Here is an 18,067-nt window from a genome sequence, read left to right on the forward strand (position 1 = left end):
TTAATTGCACTGTGTGTGAGATATAGATTCACCGAGGAAAGGCGTTGTGTAGTATTCAAATCTTATGAGTATTTTGTTTTAACATTGTTTGTTAGATTTAACAGTTATATACTCGTGCTTGCGTTTTCCTTTCATGGATGTGGGTGTTAGTTTATTGGTGTCTTTCGAAAGCATTTATAAGCGCTCCTTACTCCATACCTTTCTTTTATTAAAAAACCGAGTAAAAATGTAGAAATAGAAGAAAGAAAATGGTATCTATATGGAATTCCAAGTAGAATCTCCAGATATGTTTTTTTTTATTCTCTTTTCCCCCTTACATACAGGTGTGTATACATTATAATGCGACATACTACTACTGTAGTAGTAAAAAAAATTTACTTGAATTTCATGATGCTATTCTCAAGCAATACGCATGTTGTTGAAAATATTTTTTTTTCAAAAGGGGGATTAATAGCTCACTTTCCAATTTACTTCATTTTATTTCTATTTCTTTAGACGCGGTTGATTATTTTTCAACTTTATCTATTACAATCTATTGAGGACACGCTGATGTACACTGTGTCAATCAAATGAGGATCAAGTACCTTATTTTCTTGTAGAGGTATTTTTTTGTGGGGGTGTTTCAGGGGGCGGGGGCTTCAGCCCCCCCCCCACCACTTTTATCCAAAACCGTGTACAAAAACGTAAAAATGACCATAGGATTGGGATTTTTTGCATGGTCAGCCCCCCCCCCTTACTTTGAAAACCGTTCCGCGGCCCCTGCGTTTTACTTTATAGCTATTGCTAACGCGTCGATTGCATGAAGAACGGGCTTGATGTATTTTTTAAAAAAAATCTATTATGACGTAGATGGATCAGAGCTGCAGCAAAAGTTTCGGGTTGGAGCCGGATGATGAAAGTAATCTCTGATGGCGAATCCGCATAGGCAATATAACAGATATTGCCTGGTCTATCGTTTAAAGGACAAAGTCCACCCCGACAAAAACTTGATTGGAATAAAAAGATAAAAATTCAACAAGCATAACACTGAAAATTTCATCAAAATCGGATGTAAAATAAGAAAGTTATGGCGTTTTAAAGTTTCGCATATTTTCAACAAAATAGTTATATGAACGAGCCAGTTACATCCAAATGAGAGAGTTGATGACATCACTCACTCACTATTTCTTTTGTATTTTATTATATGAAATATGAAATATTTCTATTTTCTCATCATTGTCATATAAAATGAAGTTTCATTCCTCCCTCAACACGTGGAATTCCATTATTTTAACATTTTGTGCTTCAGGCAAGGAGGTCATAATCGTCAAATGCGTAAAAATTGAAATATTGTATATGTCACACCCAAGTCAACCCAAGAGGACATACAATAAATTCTCGCAACCAATTGTCACACCCAAGTAACTCAAGAGGACATTAAATGAATTACATGAACAATAAAAATACAGTTTAAAGAATTTATTAAAACTGTATTCAGGTTCTTGTAGAACAATGATTCAATGGCTTTGTTTCTGAGTACAAATAACATAAGATAAAAGTCTTTGGAATAACATACAAAGTAACCCACGTTATAAGGTGATATAATCACTCCAGTTCAATGTTCATTGATACTGACGAATCGTTACATAATTACATCATCTGTCGACGGAACTGTCTTCCCTCAGACTCTCTTTACAAATCTTGTCCATTGCGGGATTTGACAGTCATAATCATGGTGGATCCGAAGATGGGACCGGAACGGCTACTGGAATGGCGGTTGGAACCAAACTCAGAACCAGAATTGGAATAACCAGTGGAACGACCAGTGGAACCACGAGTGGAATCGGAACCGGAATCGGAACCAGAATCAGAACCCATCTAAAAACAAACATTACCCAAACTATGAATAATCTAAGGAATAATAATATCTTCACATCTTCACAATATTGAGATATATATATATATATATACTTCCCTAGATTAATTCTCGACTGTATACTATAAACAATCTAAGGAATATTATCTGTAAATCTTCACAATATTCATACAGGTGATTCCCTAGATTAATTCCAGTATTAAAAGGAATAATTTCTTCCAATCTTCATAATACTCATATGTCTTTAATCTCACATCAGTCCTCAAAATGTTTTACATATAATAAGAAAAATGACTCCTTCCTAAAAAGCATTTCTTTTAGTACAAAATCCTTTCTGATTTCTGAGATTCAAAGTTACTAAATCTGTGTCCTGGAATAACTCAACTCCTTCACATTAATTATTAATTAACATGACATTAATTAAATTGGAGATAGTTTTAGTATGAACTAACACTCTTCTCTTTTATATAGAATTCACTGGTCCTGTTTAATGACCTTGACTTTCTCAATGGCACAATCATAATACAAAATGAACAGTAATCAAAAATCATTTTCACTTACAGTTTGACGTCTGTGACTAAAGGCAGGAAATCATCAGGAAGGCCTCAATTCTCAGCAGTCATGTTCTTGATGCTTAAAATTGAAAATGCAGCGCTATCTGCCCTAAATCCAAGTCTAAAACTTCAATTTTCTAATAGCATTTCTGAACCAATGACCCATAGGTCCTCCCTGTTTGACTTCTGAGCAGATAGTGAAGCCTTAGTGCTTGGTAAGGCAACACACCCAATGCAAAAATGTTACACCTGTTAAGCCAGGGAGAGTGCACTGGAGCCTAACAATGGTTTATTCAGCCCAGGACTTAATTGAGCATAACAATAGGGGATAGCATAGGAGCATAGCAAAGTTTGAATCCTTAACAGTATAATTCAAACAATAAAAAACAAAAGAAATAGTGAGTGAGTGACATTATCGACTCTGGATGTAACTGGCTCGTTCATATAACTATTTTGTTGAAAATAAGCGAAACTTCGAAATGTCATAACTTTCTAATTTTACATCCGTTTTTTAATGAAATTTTCAGCATTGTGCCTGTCTGATTTTTATCTATTGATTCAAATCAACATTTTTCTGAGGTGGACTTGACCTTTAAATCAATAACATTTCAACTCCCCCAAAGCTATATTTTTCACTCGGGATAATATTTCCCTTGGGAAAAATATAACTCCGTCGGGAGAGGAAATGTTATATTCAAACTCTAGGTAGGCAATATCTGTATAATACCTGTCAAATTTATCTGAGACAAAATGACCACAATTCTGGACTGATGTCCTTATTCTTTTTTTTTTGCTTGTATTTTTCAAACAAATTCGAATCCGACTCTCGATTCGCGCCTGTATCTCGATATCGTAGCCCCAATGTGGCTTGATAATCACGATTATGTACAAAAAATCCTGATATCACGTTTTGTTTGTGCTTTTCACTGAGCATTCTGTAACAAAAAAATGTTGCCAACTTGACCCAATGGTAGATCTGACAACCTTGATTCATACGAATGGCAGAATCATTGAGTTAGTCTTGGCAATGCAATTGCTTTATTTAAAAAAAATTGGAAGAAAAAACGATGATTAATATCGGTTCGAGATTATTCCTTCGCCATGTCTATAAGCTTAAGATATTCGCCCTGGCTTTGAAAACGTTGCGTTAATTTCGCACGAGATCCTGGAGTAATCAACAACACAAATACAACACATTTCATGGACATAATAGTCTTGACAGTATATTCTACCTGCCAACACACGTAATACAAGGTATCTCATAAAATAATTAGAACCGACAAGGGATGAGATGAAAGTTTAGGTGAAAGGAAAATAAGTTCGCGTGACATGCTGTATAAGGATTTTTCTTTTTCACAAAGCATGATTTCGATATCTAAATGAAGTTTATTTCGCACGGTCAAGGAACACAAAGATAATTAAAAAAATAAAACGGGAAGAAATATGAGTAATGAAAGAAAGGGTTAAGTTGAAGAAACAGTCACGTGCCATATTATTTTTTGAGAAAGAAGTATTTACCTGTTTACGTAACACTAAAATTCTAAAAGACTTTTTTCTGATAGGCGAATGTACTTACACATTGTAGGTTATGTACTGTACCTCAAACATGTATCACGAAAATATAGATATATTTGTTGGCATACCCTGTATAGTGCATCGAATAGGGCCTGGCATTCTCAAACCAACGAGGCGTGTCTCTTTCTATTGTGACGTCGGAGAGCCGCGAGCGACCAACCGGTCGAGAATACAATAACTTTTATGAAAGAAAGAATGAAAGATAAACATGGATATGATATTTTCACCTTTCTCTCCCTCTCTCTATTTCTCTCCTCCTCTCTCTTGCTCTCTCCCGTGTATTGGCACCATGGGGTTGGTTTTGGGTGTGTACAGTTCAATGACTATTAAAATGATACAAATAAAACGAGATCGACTGCACAATAATTCTTTATGCCAATGGAATGCCTTTACAACAATATACTTGAACGTGCATCTGGTACTGAAGTGTGATATTATTATACTGCACCTCGGCCTGACTTCGCACTTAGTAACATACTAACATGAATTTGAACTGAATGTAGGATTTTGCAGGCGAATAATTGATTTTGTTCGATTTAGGCTTTACCTAATCCGAAGAATTGAGTGAAATTAGCAAGAGGAATATTACAGGTGTGTCTTACTTGGAGGGCGGAAGGTGAGTTAAATAAACTTGGTATGACGCGATCATTAAATTTTGCGCGGAATGAAAGGGAAATAATATTTTGGCTGACAGTATTGGAACAGGTCTTGTGTACGTGTGAGGGCAGATTTTTTAAGGCAAATTATGATAATCATAATGATAAATACGATTTATTGAAACTTCATCTATTCCTCAGTGGTTCTTATATTTATTGCAGAATTAAAAAAAAGTACTCTCAATATTAACATATTCATTTGGGATTTTGATTCTTACATATTCTCTACTATACATACTCCCTACTCTTCCAACATGTATAATCTCACGAATCGTTGTCAATTTCTTTATCAACCGCGGTAATCTTGACCCAACTTCCCCCGGAAAGAAAATAGATAAATAGTTGTCAATTTACTTTATCAACCGCGACATAATATGACCCCACACCCACCCCTCCCCCCAAAAAAAAGAATAAATAGGATTAATCGGAGAAGACTTGAATAGATTTCAGGAAAAACTTACAGTCCGATTTTCAATGGTTTTCGGGATCATTTCTCGAACTAAACTCGTATCCCCTTTCCTCCGAAAATAACGCATGTGATACGCCTATAGACGATCAACTGATGGGGGGGGCTCATATCAGTTAATCAGTTATTTATTGCAGGGAACTCACACAAACAAGTTGTGCTTTCCAGTACTTACTCTATTAATTTGCATGACACTGAAATAAAAAAAAATAAATAAATAAAATCAATCAATCAATGCTATCAATTAATATGAATTTTCCTCTTTGGTTGGAGATTGATTTAAGGTCTGCAGTGGGGTGGAAGGTCAAACTCTAATCGGGCACTATTTACCAGGGCGGGAAAACGCGATAGTCTCAGATTTAATGTCGAATAAAACTAAATAAATTGCAATTGACTTAAACTTTCATGGTTGTTCGATCACGTACTCGTTCTAGACGATGGCGGTGATGATGCCGATGGACCGGGACATGATGGAGGTCGCCGATTACTATAACGGTCTGGATCGAAACGGTGAACGAGCAGCGAATGTCCCGACTATAGCCGTCAATGGTTATGTGTATGGAAGTCGAAATCATCCCAGTTCCTTCGTAGGACCCGAGCGACCAACACGTAAGTGACACCCCCCCCCCCTATTCCTCATTTTGCCTTTTTGTTCCCCGAGATCTTTGAAAGATTTTATACTCTTAATTTAAGTGTGGCATAATAATAGCATTGTAAAGAGTTACTAAAGTCTGCTGAGGTAGAGAGAAACGTAGCTTATGAATGACACCAACACCCCTTGATACCTTAGTACAAAAATAACTGAGGTGATTTTTCCATGATAAATGATCAGCAACTACAACTCCCAGAAACCTTACATCTTGGCTTCGATTGATGATGGCCCCTGATTGATAATGGATTAGTATCTTCAGGGACTCTTTTACCCCTTGTTCTGAAGACAACATATTGAGTTTTACTGGCATTCAATAAAAGCTTGTTACAACAAACCATTTAAATATATTTTTAATTTCATTATTAGTTGAGAATATAAGAGTGTGCATATCTTTGTGATGGGAAAGTAGGCAAGTATCATCTGCGAATAGTGAATAAGTAAACAATTTTGATGAATTTATAATGTCATTAATATAAATCAAGAACAATAATGGACCCAGAACCGAGTCTTGGGGTACACCACATTTAACCTCCTTAGATTGTGATTTTACTCCATTAATCATTACGTACTGACATCTATTCTTTATATAATTTTCAAACCAACTTAAAGCTGTCCCAGGAACACCAATTTCAATTTCAATTTTATTTATTTCACTTCCATCAAACAAAAACAAATTGTATACCATATATATAAAAATAAGTATTTGTATCCATTGCAAAGAAACAAAAATAATAATACATATGTTGTGAAAAAAACTTACACGATTTGGGCAACACATTGGAGGTTTTAAATAAGTATACTATTTTTCAATAGAAATTAAATTAAGATGGAAATGGAGGGACCCACTAAAAAGCAATGCTTGTACAATGTGGGCCCCTCAAAAATACATAACAAAACCATTAACAGAGTACAAATGCAGACATATGTAATCAAATGAGAAAAAAATAAATGAGAAATAATACTTACAAAATATAAAATACGAAGATATCAAAAAAATATAGTTTGTATAGGACAAAACAAACCGTCCTAAAATATATCCAAAAATATATCCACCCTTCCCACCCCCCCCCCCCAAAAAAAAAAAGAAAAGAGAAAGGGGAGAATGCCCTGAGAAGAAGGATGGGTGCTGCTAAACGTAGATAGAACACATGCCATCGTGGACTCAAGCAAACTGGATTCAATGTGTATAAGGAGAAAAATATATAGAATGACCTGGAAAGAATAAAATGCGCGAAAAATGTGATTGATGCCGTAAATAAATAAGCGGTAGGAAGGCGGATAAGCGGACAGGAAAGAGAAAAAAGATGAGAGGATAGACACAAATAATATATGAGGTTAAAAACCGAGCACAATTGGGAAGGACTTGTGTCAGATTTTTTTTTTCAATTAAAAAAAAGGGATGATTTATGTTTTAATTATAGTCTTTATAGTAAAAATGATGACTAGCCTCTTGACAGAGATGATGAATAAGATTTAATTTGAGGATACATTATAAGATTTTAATAGAGATAATTTGAATTTAGTCTTAAAAGAGTTCAAAGATTTTGCAGTTCTTATATCATTATGAAGTGAGTTCCATAACTTCGGTCCCTCATATATAAATGTGTTCTGAGCCAGCAAAGTTCTTAGAAGTGGTAAATGGAATTCACCCAATCGCCTTGTTGGATAGTTATGAATGGATTGATTTTTTGGAAACATTGAATGAAATACATTTGGGAGGTTGTTATTGTTATAATTGTACATAAACTGACCATATAATGCTTGTACAATAACATTTTATGATCGATAGTATCAAATGCCTTCGAAAAATCTAGAAACACCAAAACAAAAATTTCCACTATCAATTGCACTTATAATGGTATTCACAAAATTCAATACGCCCATACTTGTGGAGCAATTCTTTCGAAAGCCAAATTGTTGTGGTATCAGGATATTATGAAGTTGAAGGAAAACATCAAATCTTTTGTACTATTTTCTCAAGAATTTTTGAGAATATTGGTGACAACGCAATAGATCTGTAATTTTTCAATGCATTTACGATCATTCTTTTTAAATACTGGGACTACTTTAGCTATTTTCAGTTTGTCAGGGAAAATACCCTGAAACAAGCAGTTATAAAAAATATCGTATAGTATATACAAATATGGATGAGTGTGTGTGGGGGGGGGGGTGGGGTGGAATGTGTGTGCCAATGTGTTTTGCTGTAGGTGGCCCGTGGGTATGTATTGAGGGTGTACGTATGAGTAGGCCTACATTACTATAGTTCAATTGTGTAGAGATAAGTGTTGTAATCTGTAGCTGCATTGCTATTCGCTTTGTTTACCATCACCTTTCTAACTTTTAACTGTTAAATTTGTACCTTATTCTTTAATCGTGTAACATTTCAAATTAGTCTATACTATACATAACTTTGTATTTATAATTTTGCTATATCTGTATATATTAGGTGTATCTGCTTTATAATTAAAGGGTCCCAACGAAAACCAGTGTTTGTATTGATTGGGCTACCCTTTTTAAATAAATAAATCGCATAAGGGATCAACGATGCATTGAATACAATTGTTATTCCCTTGCGAGAAATACCATCTGACCCACATGCCTTTGATTAGATTGTTTTAAATTCGAAACCAAATTAGAAATTTCATGAACAGATGTTGGTCGAAAATACAAGGATGATGAGTTATTTTGGACGGACATAAAATCTTTGTATGATGCCCGGGGGGCCACTTCCATTCACGAGTGGATACCATGCGCGACCATGGGGTCTCGAAAAGCACCCTAAACACGTAATTTCCATATTCTGAAAATGCACCCCTTAACAAGTATTGGCGTGTGAAACCCAACCCTTAACAAGTATTGGAAACAAAACGATACTCTTGGCAAATATTCCCTGAAATGAACCCCTAAACAAGTACGGGAATGTTTTATTGTTAGGGGTCCTTCGGTCGTCAGCTTTACCTTATTTGGTTTAGTACGACCCGACCTTCTACACCTCGCGCAAATCGGATTCTAAACACGAAGTGTTGGGGCAAAAAGGACATCCTTTATAAAACATTTTAATTTTGTTTTATCATCCCCGCAAATTCGACCCTAAACACGTAATTTTCCTAGCGAAATAGATACCCTTTTTTCATAATTTTTGTGTTTTTGACACCCTTATCACGTTACGTACGTAACGTGCCCTATCGTGAAAAAGACATCCTTTTTACGTGTTTTTTGGTCGCGCATGGTATCCACTCGTCAATGTAAGTGCCCCCCCCCCCCCCCGGTATGATGTTTGGACAGGAGGAATTTCCTTGCTTATTTTAGAAGGTACATCAATACAATATTCATTGAAATACTCTGCTTTATGTAAATCCGAATTTAACAATAATTCGTTATGATACATGTCATTTGGGAGTGGTAATTTCTTCCCCCTTCCAAGCAATTCATTGATATGTGACCAAGTCTTTCTCATATCCTTTTGATTTGTTCGAAAAACATCATAATAATTCTTCTGACTATTTGTTGTCATATTTTACTAGAACAGAATTATTCCTGACTAGAATATATGTCAGAAATGTGACTAGACATATTAGTTGCACCCAGCTGACTACTGGTCTAGTCAATTTGACTTTTTTTTAATGTACTTTGTGATCGTATCTTTCATTTTTTACATCATTTTTACCTCAGAATATCAAAGGTATCATGCACGAAACTTCCTAACCGTGGAATTTAAGTTAAATGGGAGAGAAATTAAAAAGCATATAAGCATATATACACAACAAAAAAAGTAAGTCCCCCCTTGAACAAACATCAATAATTTCCGAACCAATTCGAATTATTGATATATTTTTACATGAGCGTGTAGGTAATTTTATAGGCTACCCTCTGAGTAAATGTTATGGACGTATTTTATGTCATGCTTCAGTGAGCACCGTCAGAAGGCAAAAATGTCACTTTTCAAAAGTCACAAGCCAAATATCATGACTTTGATTCCATTTTACTGGAACTAATTCCACATTCTCATCATGAAAAATAGTCAGAAGGCTTGTAAAATGTACTTTCTAAAGTACGATACAACTTTTTTGCTAAATTTCATGGTTGAATAAACACAAGTCCAAATTTGCAATAATTGGAATTTCTACACATTTATATCACTAAGAATGAAAGAATATGATGACAGTTATTTCTGGGAAGAGTATCTTCAACAATATTCGTCGTTTCACGGTTCAATGAACATTTATTAAAACAAAAAATACGATTTTCAAATATCATAGACAATTATTAATTCATTTTGGTAACTGAAATTGATCTTTTCTCAACTTTTTCGTTATGTTCACGACCATTTAACTTGCTTCAATGATTCAAAGGCTTTTAATTAAACATTCACGCTTGTATGAACTTGTGGAATGTGATGCTCTCTTTTTTACGTTATTAGAAAAAATGCAATTCGTAACTATGGATATCCGTTAAAAACCTCCTTGCATAGTTCATTTGATTTGATGTTTATGAAAATCCCGATGTTTAATGCATCAGTGAGCACATAATATTCGAAAATTATGCAAATGAGAAGAAAGTTCAAAGCCTTGGCCCCACTCTGTGCCGCGTTGAATGGTTATTTTGGTGTGCGCGCCTTTTGGATAGTGTTACTCTGAAGCCATGTGCGTAGTTTCATGAAAAAACTGTTGGCAGAAGTAGCACAAACCGTCCATGAAACAAACCCTCATTTCATATTTGTGAAAATTTTGACTTCTTCTCTCATAGACTTGTGTACATTATGGGTGCATATGTTTAAGCGTACTTAACCCCTTATTCAATATGATGGAACTTTTTTCAAGGCTGTCTTTAGCAATGTCATATGGCAGTAATGTTAATTAACCTATGGGCAGAATTCTGTGCAAAAATTAAATCAATATGTTTATTCATGGATGAGTGAGCACGCATCAAAGTGGGAAAATTGGTATTTTCAATGTCACAGACTCATTTTAAAGGGTCATAAAGTGCATATTGAGGGCAAATTCGGTTTCAAATGTTTTTGTTTTATCATCCATCATTTCTATCACCACACACTTTTCGAACTTAAAACATTTTCATGGTTGAGCGAGCACATTCGAAAACTTAGGAATGAATACTCTTTATACGGCATAAATGCATTCTTTTCGTAACAAAGTTTCATGATCAGTTTAATTTATGGGCAAATTAGTGGTGGACCCAGAATCTTAAAATGGGGGAGGGGCCTATAATCGGGGGAGCCACCAACATTTTCAAATTCTAACATGATCTATAGCAAGTTGTAAATGATACTACCATAACCCCCTATGATGATACGTCACAATACAGGAGCCGCGGAACGGTTTTCAAAGTGGGGAGGAGAGGTTGGGGGTAGCTGAGCCAAAAGTGGGAGGGTGGGGGGCTGACCATGCAAAAAATCACAATCGTATGGTCATTTTTACATTTTTGTACATGCTTTTTGAAAAAAGTGGGGGGGCTGAACCCCCTCCCCCCCCCCCCCCCGCTTCCGCGGCCCCTGCAATACAATGTGCTCACTCAACCATGAACATACGATATCAAAATTGTGTGTGGAGTGGCTAAATAATGGATAGTAAACTAGTATAACACCATAAAATTCACATAAAAAACAACTTTTGTCCAACATTGTATTTGCACAATCTGAAACACGACTCTTGTGACTTTCAAAAATGGTCATTTTTAATTCAATCTTTGATTACTCATGCATGACTCAACCGATCAATTTCATATTTCCCCAGAAGTTGCCTAATGAGTGTAGAAATCCACTTACGAAACATCATATCTCAAACTCATTCCGTTCAAAAGTTACAGCAATTTGATTTAGGGGGGACTTACTTTTTTTGTTGTGTATATATTATTTTCAATACACGTTTGTATGAAAAATTCGATAATTGACAATTTCACAATTCATGGTTTTTGGACCTTTTTTTCCCTTTCCATTCGTTTTCACCCCGTTCTTCTTATATTCTTGTGCTCTTGCATTTGGTTCTTATATGACTTTTTATGCTGTTCACCCCCTCCCCCTCCTCATGCTTTTGTTTCCGTCTACATAGATTCGAGCGGACCTCAGAATATCAAAGGTATCATGCACGAAATGGATAAAGCAAAGGCCACTCAGGACATTCGTGAGTAGATATTATATTGATCTTACCATGCAGATGTACATGTATTTTAAAGATATCTAATAATATGAATAATTAATAAATATGTGATTCAGAGAAAGAAAGAAAGAATGAATGAATTAATTAATTGATAAACGATCTAGTAAATGATTTAGAGACAAATAGGCACAGACAGTGCCAGATCCATTTTTTTCAAGGGGGGTCCGTTTTTATTCAGACAAATCCGATAAGCAAAAAATCAGTTATATTTCACAAGTAGGGGGGACAACAGCTGGATGTGCCCCTCCTCTGATCCGCCACTGCCTGAACGAAAAAGTAGATACATGGCACATGAATAATAATTAACAATTCACGCAAACAATCTTTTGTTCATAGACTTTGTAGCGTATCAGAATGGGAATATCATGATAAGAGAGAGAGAAAAAAAGGGGGAGGGGGTCAAAATGGGATCTATGGGTGGTGCAGACCAAGGCCCTATATAGACCTCTGCATCTACCTCTTATACTTCGACCCGCTTTTTCAAAGGGGGGGGTGAGCTGAGCAAAAAGTGGGGGGCTGACTATGCAAAAATCGCAATCATAATTACGGTCATTTTTATGGTTTTGTACACGGTTTTGGAAAAAAAAGTGGGGGGGGGGGGCTGAATCCACCCCGACCCCGTTTCCGCGTCCCCTGAACAAGCCATGTATTTGAAATCACTTTACTCATTTGTCTTTCATTACATTGTGATCATCAACGACATCGTCATCGCTGTGCAGTTCGACGTCGAAAGCAGAAGTACTCGTCGTTTGTGATGGAACCGATGATGGGTCGACCCGTGGTGGAAACTCCTGGGATCGGGGAGAGAGAGGCCAGGTTATTACATAGACATGGTATTGTGAGGGTGAGTTATATACACTTGCTTACAGATGGGAAGAGGGGGGGGGTCACGGGGCCATCGCCACCCAAAAGCGTCACTAAAAAAAGAAGAAAGGGAAATAGAAAATATTATAATAATTTTATGTTCATTTGACAATAATGCAAAGCAAAAACTGTGATGTTAACCGGTGTACATAGAGGACCTTGTTAAATCGGTGGTGTTAGTTTATTAAAACACCTTTTGTTGTTACATTTACACTCTTTAGTGTTATGTTTAATCTCTATATAGGGTTCAATTTTAACACCTCAGAGTGTGGTCCTCTATTAACACCAATTAGTGTCAGTTTTAACACCGCAGTTTTTACAGTGTGTGAAAATTAATACCCTAATTCGATTTTTGTATAAAAAGGACAAATATTGGCCCATACGCTGTGTTTGACACCCTCAAAAATTTAGGCTTGTGAAGCTACTTGTAAGTCAATTAAAGAAAATACACTGTAAAAACTGTAGTGTTAAACTGACCAATTGGTGTTAATAGAGGAACACACCCTGCCACCCTCAAGATTGAACATAACACCAAAGAGTGTAACTGTAACAATCAAAGGTGTTGTAATAACACCTATAGGTGTGAAACTTGCACCACATATTTAAAACCTATGTAAAATAAATGGTGTGGTCCTCTATGTACACCGGTTAACACCACAGTTTTTGCTGTGTACGAATTAGGAGCCATGTACGGTACCCTCTCAATTCCGCAGATCTGGCCATAAGGCTACATTCCCGGGCAACATTCTTAGCAGTGCAGCTTTGTAATATCGGCCCAATTTAAAGATAACAATCTAATTTACTACTCAATACAATACACCAATATTTTTAGGTTCTCAAGAAGCAAAATATTGTATTTCCTCTCAAAACATTAATAGTGTCTCTATACAAAAAAAATTATAATTTTCTTTTTCTTTATGGTTAACAATTACCTGGTGCTTTTAGAGTGAGACAAAAAAATATCTACACTGTAAAAACTTCGGTGTTAAAACTGACACCAATTGGTGTTAATAGAGGACCACACCCTGAGGTGTTAAATTACACCCTAGAGATTAAATATAACACCAAAGAGTGTAAATGTAACAACAAAATGTGTTGTAATAACACCTATAGGTGTAAAACTAACACCACCGATTTAACACCGGTGTAAAATAACTGGTGTGGTCCTCTATGTACACCGGTTAACACCACAGTTTTTGCTGTGTATAACAAACAGTCGATGAGAGAACAAACAAGGTGTTAGTTTGCCCCCCCCCCCCTTAGAAAAAAAAATGAAAGAGCTATTCCCCTAGTTCTGGACGTACATTAAAAGTGTTTGCAGTATTATCACAAAAAAATGATGATTAACTTTATTACGCTATAAAGGGACATAATTTTATTTTCTAGACTTTATTCATAAATTAGTTTTTATTCCCGTTCTCACAACAAAATTACCAGAACATCTCTTCTAAAGGATGGAGACATGACAGCATTCGAGATCTTGCCATCTGGTTATCTGGTAATATTTTAAAGCTCCCATACTTATCATCCTTTTTTGTCTAATTTCTTGACAGTCGACGCATCTCCGAGAAGCTTTCCTAGACCTTGGAAGGAAAGAGTTCATCGAATGGCTCTGTGACATGGGTATCGCCGAACACGGTGCGAAAGAATGCGCTCAGTCTCTCCACGATTGGTGCGTCAATTATATCAAATTACCTCGCTAGAACAACCACAGTTCCACGAGAGGAGGTGTGAAGATTCATAATGTGGGAGGGGCTGCATGTAGGCCCCGCCCCTATTAGGGGTACGATAAAACTGAAATGGCCTAGGTTCAACTTCGTATATACTTACATTTTCTTAAACTTTTCAAATCGAAATTTCACTGTAAAAACTGTGGTGTTAAAACTGACACCAGTTGGTGTGAATAGAGGACCACACCCTGAGGTGTTAAAATAACCCCTAGAGATTGAACATAACATCAAAAAGTGTAAATGTAACAACCATAGGTGTTGTAATAACATTTATAGGTGTAAAACTAACACCACCAATTTAACACCGGTGTAAAATAACAGGTGTGGTCCTCTATGTACACCGGTTAACACCACAGTTTTTGCTGTGTTGGATCATAAACAGTTCATCATCGACTTACACATAGGCCTATATTTTTATGCCCAGTTGGTATGCCATGTAACACCGAGGGAATAGTTTAGAGCGTGCATGTATAGTATGGAGCAAATTGTTTCACTGCAAAAACGCCGGTGTTCATTTAACACCAGTCTGGTATCTATTTCGGTCCACACCAGATAGGTGTTGAAACAACACCAGTAGAGAATAAAACCGATATAATAATTGGTTCAACACTAATCGGTGTTGCTTAAATAACAATTTGTGTTAACCTAACACTAAACCGGTGTTGTTTCAACACCTCTCTGCACATGTGTGGACCGATATAGATGCCGGGCTGGTGTTGAATTAACACCGGCGTTTTTGCAGTACAATCAAAACGCTGTTGCTATGAACTTTAACAGATTAAACAACCATGCATAATTTATCGATAATGAAATATTTCAGAATAAGCTTTGCTGTTTAAGATTTCAAACACTGACTTGTTTCAACCGTTTACATCTACTTTAAGGTTAATATGTATTAAATAGGGTTTTAAATATAAACATTTAAACAATTTTTTGTGTATGAGGGATCAGATCACCAAATAGACGGAGCGGATGCAGACCAATCTACCACTCGAGTGTGACACGGATAATGGGTTTATTAAACGAGTCTGTAAACGGTTGCCAAGTGTATTCGATTAATGCAGTTTATACAGCTCACAAGAATGTTCTGTAATTTGATTGGTAAAAACTGGATCACATGATATTCAGCGAATTGTACTATGGCACTATCCTGCACTATGACGTCATACAAAATGTGTTATCTGCAGTCTGACGTCATACCAAATGCACTATCCTGCACTCCGACGTCAGAGTGCAGGATAGTGTGAGGTCTGGAATTATCTAGAATTTATAGTATTCGGGGCAACTCAGTAACATGGGGGAGGGGGTGTTTAAAATAATGCACGCATTCTTTTGCATATAGAGGACCTAAATAATGAACTCTGTGCTCGACTAGCCATATGGATATACCGCTCTCGGTCCTTCGGACCTCGTATATCCATTGGCTATTCTTGCACATAATTCATTTTGTGGCCCTGCATGCACGCGCTTACGTTCATTATTTTGTATAATACTCTGCTCTTGAGGCGAAAGGTGGCGCTGTTTAGCATAGATTCTGGATGTTTAATTTACATTCTATCAAAAACACGGTCTGTATGGGCCTACTAGTACTATTCACACTACATTATCACTTTTCTCCGATGGCATGCGGCAGCTTCTATATTTGATACTTGATATATTTTTTATTTACATGTATATAACATTATATAAGATATTTAGCATTATTCAGTCTCAGCATGGATGAACTTAAAAAATGTATAAACTCGGGATTGCAAGATTATTTTGTTACATGTATTACTGCAGGGGCCGCGGAACGGTTTTCAAAGTGGGGTTCTAACCAAAAGTGTGGGGGCTGACCATGCTAAAAAATCACAATCGTATGGTCGTATTTGCGTTTTTGTACACGGTTTTGGAAAAAAGTGACGGGGGCTGAAGCCCCCTCCCCCCCCCCCGGTTCCGCGGCCCCTGATAAGTAATTAGTGAAAGAAATTGTAAGTATATCATATAGGATATTGTCAAATAACTGAACGCAGAAACTTTCCGTAAGAGGTAGACGCATAAAAGCGAGGGAAAATTCAACCATGATTGTCATGGGGCACTTTATAGTGTTTTCTATAGTAAAATTGAAGGTTTTGTGCTCAATTTTGGTGAATTTGGAATAAAAAAAATCGTAATCTAATATACGATCTTAGAGAATTTACAACGTTTTGCTCATCGGATAAGAAACATGTCGAAAAATATCTACTGATTCGTATATCATTCACGTTAATACACTGTAAAAACTGCGGTGTTAAAACTGACACCGATTGGTGTTAATAGAGGACCATACCCTGAGGTGTTAAAATTACACCCTAGAGATTGAACATAACACCATGCAAAGAGTGTAAATGTAACAACCATAGGTGTTGTAATAACACCTACAGGTGTAAAACTAACACCACCAATTTAACACCGGTGCAAAATAACTGGTGTGGTCCTCTATGTACACTGGTTAACACCACAGTTTTTGCTGTGTAGACTCAAGCATGTATGTAATTCAGGTATAGGCCTACTTCATGCTATACCTAGCAGTTTTTATTTTACGGTTTATTATTAACCTACAAAAATATATATATATAACTAATTTTCCACATAGCGGGAAGTCTAATAGGCCTGATGAAAGATGTTGAATTTAAAAAAAAGCAGTATCAGTTGGAAAATTCTAGATCCTGTTTTTATTCTAGATCCTGTTTGATGTTGCCTGCCTCATATCTTAATCCCTCCCCAATTGAGGTCTTTCTTTGGCCTTACTCACACTAACTTCCCTTTGTGTCTGCCTACTCCTTTTCTTTCATCCCCTTCATTAACCTGATTGGTCATCTCTTCTCACTAATGCCCCTTTTGTCTCCTTGTTTCCAGTGTTGCTGTTGAATGTCTGTGGTCTATATTATGGTTGTTCCACTTTATATGTTTGTCATTTTGCCTCCGAAGAAGATTCTGCTAGGATCGAAAGCTTAGGCCCCTTTGACTCTCTTATTTACTACATTGGCTCTTTTTTTAGATGAGCAGTTTTCAGCAGCTTCTTTTTGCAGTTGGAAAATTTTAAGAAAACAAAGGAGAGTCAATATACTTTGTTTGAAAAGATGATATTTCTTTGAATATTGCAATATCTTTTGCACATACTGCCGATAATCTTTATTTATATTTTATCAACGAACAGTACTATCACATTTTATAAAAATATCTTAATTTGAAATCATTTATAGCGTACCATTCTTTCATCATCCGACAAGCAAGGGTATATGATACTTGTTTTAATAATCGTAACTGTATTTATTCGCACATTAACACTGTATTGCTGATCGTGTGAATTTTTATGATGATATGGATATGTAGGAAGATTTCTGTTTGTATGTTTATTCATTTATATGTTGTCGTTCAATCTTTCTAACTAGGCCGCATTGCGTAATAGTTAATACATTACTTTGAAGAAAACAAAAATACATTGCTAGTGTACAGTTATGGAAAGTCACATATATTATGTAATAAATAGACCCTGTAGTGGGAAGTAAGTTTATGTCACA

At 36.1% G+C, this 18,067-nt stretch overlaps 1 protein-coding gene and 1 long non-coding RNA gene across 2 annotated transcripts; one reads left to right on the plus strand and one right to left on the minus strand.

Moving 5' to 3' along the window:
* Positions 1-1,443: 1,443 nt before the first annotated feature.
* LOC121421453 lies at positions 1,444-2,743 on the minus strand. The gene is made up of 2 exons (XR_005970978.1): positions 2,417-2,743; positions 1,444-1,857 (listed from the first exon to the last, which is right to left on the minus strand). It is a non-coding gene; the product is annotated as an uncharacterized LOC121421453 (long non-coding RNA).
* A 1,615-nt stretch (positions 2,744-4,358) lies between these two features.
* LOC121421593 lies at positions 4,359-14,723 on the plus strand. Its single transcript, XM_041616347.1, has 5 exons — positions 4,359-4,600; positions 5,541-5,715; positions 11,824-11,895; positions 12,651-12,775; positions 14,349-14,723. Exons 2-5 carry the CDS (start codon positions 5,544-5,546, stop codon positions 14,496-14,498), a joined length of 519 nt encoding a protein of 172 aa, XP_041472281.1. The 5' UTR covers positions 4,359-4,600; positions 5,541-5,543; the 3' UTR covers positions 14,499-14,723.
* Positions 14,724-18,067: the final 3,344 nt, after the last annotated feature.

The sequence above is a fragment of the Lytechinus variegatus genome, chromosome 9, assembly GCF_018143015.1.
Source record: "Lytechinus variegatus isolate NC3 chromosome 9, Lvar_3.0, whole genome shotgun sequence".
Taxonomy (NCBI): Eukaryota; Metazoa; Echinodermata; class Echinoidea; order Temnopleuroida; family Toxopneustidae; genus Lytechinus; species Lytechinus variegatus.